General features: G+C 32.7%; 1 protein-coding gene across 1 annotated transcript; it reads left to right on the top strand.

Moving 5' to 3' along the window:
* Window positions 1–354: 354 nt before the first annotated feature.
* On the top strand, window positions 355–1,465 carry LOC105120310 (uncharacterized). The gene has a single exon (XM_011018484.1). It carries the CDS (start codon window positions 648–650, stop codon window positions 1,203–1,205), a length of 558 nt encoding a protein of 185 aa, XP_011016786.1. The 5' UTR covers window positions 355–647; the 3' UTR covers window positions 1,206–1,465.
* Window positions 1,466–2,371: the final 906 nt, after the last annotated feature.

Below are 2,371 nucleotides of genomic sequence, written 5' to 3'. Positions count from 1 at the left end.
GAAAAAATATATATATAAACTCAGCCTGTATATACCTGTCATGATACAAAACTAATCCTTTTAAAAGCAAATTAAAATTATATTTAAAAAAAAATTAATTGTGTTGTACATAAATTAACCTGAATATTTTAGATTATAAAAAAAAATTGTATAAATATCTTATAAATAAATTATTTTTTTATTTTTAGATTTTTTATGTGTTGATTTTAAAAATATTTTTTTAAAAATATTTTTAAATAAAAAAATACTTTTTTAAAAAACAAACCTATCCGTTCTAGATACTCTCTTAGTAGAAAAAATCCTTCCATTCAACTTTACAAAATTAGACCTAAACAGAAACAAATTTTATAATCAAGATAATCAGCTGTACTACAATTCTTTCCTAAAATACTCTTTAAATAAAAAACATTGACTCCTTAATCAACAATTTACATAACCCATCAACATTCCCATCTCTTTCTCTTCTCTCCCAAGCTTTGACTCTAAACCAAAGCTTGTATTTGACTCCTTGCTAGTGAGACCTCGCCCCATAAAAACCAAGCAATTACCAGGAAATTAAACCACCTCCTTCCCATTCACTGTCCCTGAGGCCTCTCTCTCCTTCTCTATAACTAGCTACTAGCTAGCATCCCTCTTCCCCTTTGTCAATGACAATAGAAGGGTATAATCACATGAACACCATGGTAACTTCTTCTTCTTCTCCCCCAACATCACCTACAACCTTTGTTCAAGCAGACACAAACAGTTTTAGAGACCTTGTCCAGAAATTAACCGGGTTAGCTAGTGACACGCAACAACTTCCGGCAACAAGAATACTCTCCCCATCAAAATCATTTCACAGTCCCGTTGACTTCACCGGCCCACGCCGGTCACCTTTCAAGCTCCAAGAACGTAGACACACCTCAAGAAAGCTAGAGATCAAACTTGGCTTGACCTCTCTCATCAGTAACTCTTCGTCACCAACCCGCCAAACACGCCAAGTCGACTCGCCAGTCACTCCACTTAGCTCAGAGTTTTTGTTTTTCCCGAGTCCAGGCACTACCGGGTCGCCATCTCCACCGGCAGTTTTAGAGGAGGAGAAGGCCATAGCTGAAAAGGGTTTTTACTTGCATCCGTCGCCGTTGAATACACCAAGAGGGAGCGAGCCACCTGAGCTGCTGCCTCTGTTTCCATTGAGCTCACCGAGTCAGAGCAGTCAAGATTAGGTTTATCTTGGTGTTGAGAACATGTTTAAAGAAACTCTAAACGTATCTGCATCTTGCATCAAGTTTTTGTTCTGGGTTTTTAAAGAATGTAAGAAACATTTGCCATGTTTTAGGTTTTTCTTTCTTTCCCCTTTTCCCAGTCTTGTTCCTATCTTGCAAATGGTTTTTGCAGTATCAGAGAAGATGATGATGATGCCTGTGGAATTTCAATGGCAGTACTGTTGATCAATGGAAGTGATAATGATTGATTGATTGTTTTTTTTGGTTGACATAGTCCATAATAACAATAATTATTTTGATATGCTGGCGCTTCCAAATTTAATAATTATAATCCAACTTTTAAAAAATTGTTATACGTACAGTTTGAGTTCATACGGCCGATCAATGATTTGGAATCAAATTTTGAACACGTAAGAAATGATAAGGGGTGTTCGGCTAGTTTTCTCATATAGAATATATTTATTTCTAAGAGTTTATATAATCTAAATAGAAAGTGTAGAAAAATATATTTCATATCCATCTCCGTCGATAAAATAATAAAATGTTACCCGAAGACCACAACAAAGCCCATAATTTTCTACCGGAAAGAAATAGCCTCGGTGGTGCCGTTGTGGCCATCCTTGCTAAACATTAACCCTTGGATTGTAAATACCAACGGCTGTGATTTATTTTGATTCAGAATCAAGTTCCCGGCATCAGACTGTCCTTCCATGCTTCTTCTTCTTCTTCCGGTTGCTTTGGAGCCTGTTTAGGTTGTTGTCTTCAACAATATTTTTTATTAAAATAATATTTTTTTTATTTTTAAAAAATTATTTATAATATCACCATATTAAAACAATTCAAAAATTTATTTTAAACAAAAATAAATTTAAACTTCAATAAAACATTATTTAAAAAATAATTTTAAATGATGTTTTAATACGTTGTAACGGTTGTTTTTGAAATATATTTTACTTAAAAATATTTTATTTACTAAAAATAATTTTTAATAATAATATATTAAAAATAAATGTTTTTGAAAGTGTTTTTATAAGTACAGTCCTTTTACATAACAAATCACGTCTCATTAAAAGCTAAAAATAATTTTTTTTTATTTTTTTTCTAAAAAAAGCTAAACCACACCTCACCACAGCTTAATTTCGGATACATTTAGGTATTATTTTTGT

The sequence above is a fragment of the Populus euphratica genome, unplaced genomic scaffold (genome assembly GCF_000495115.2).
Source record: "Populus euphratica unplaced genomic scaffold, PopEup_1.0 scaffold6498.1, whole genome shotgun sequence".
In the NCBI taxonomy this organism is placed as follows: domain Eukaryota; kingdom Viridiplantae; phylum Streptophyta; class Magnoliopsida; order Malpighiales; family Salicaceae; genus Populus; species Populus euphratica.
Note: the sequence above shows the minus strand (reverse complement) of the source record. Positions and strands in the feature narration are given on the sequence as shown.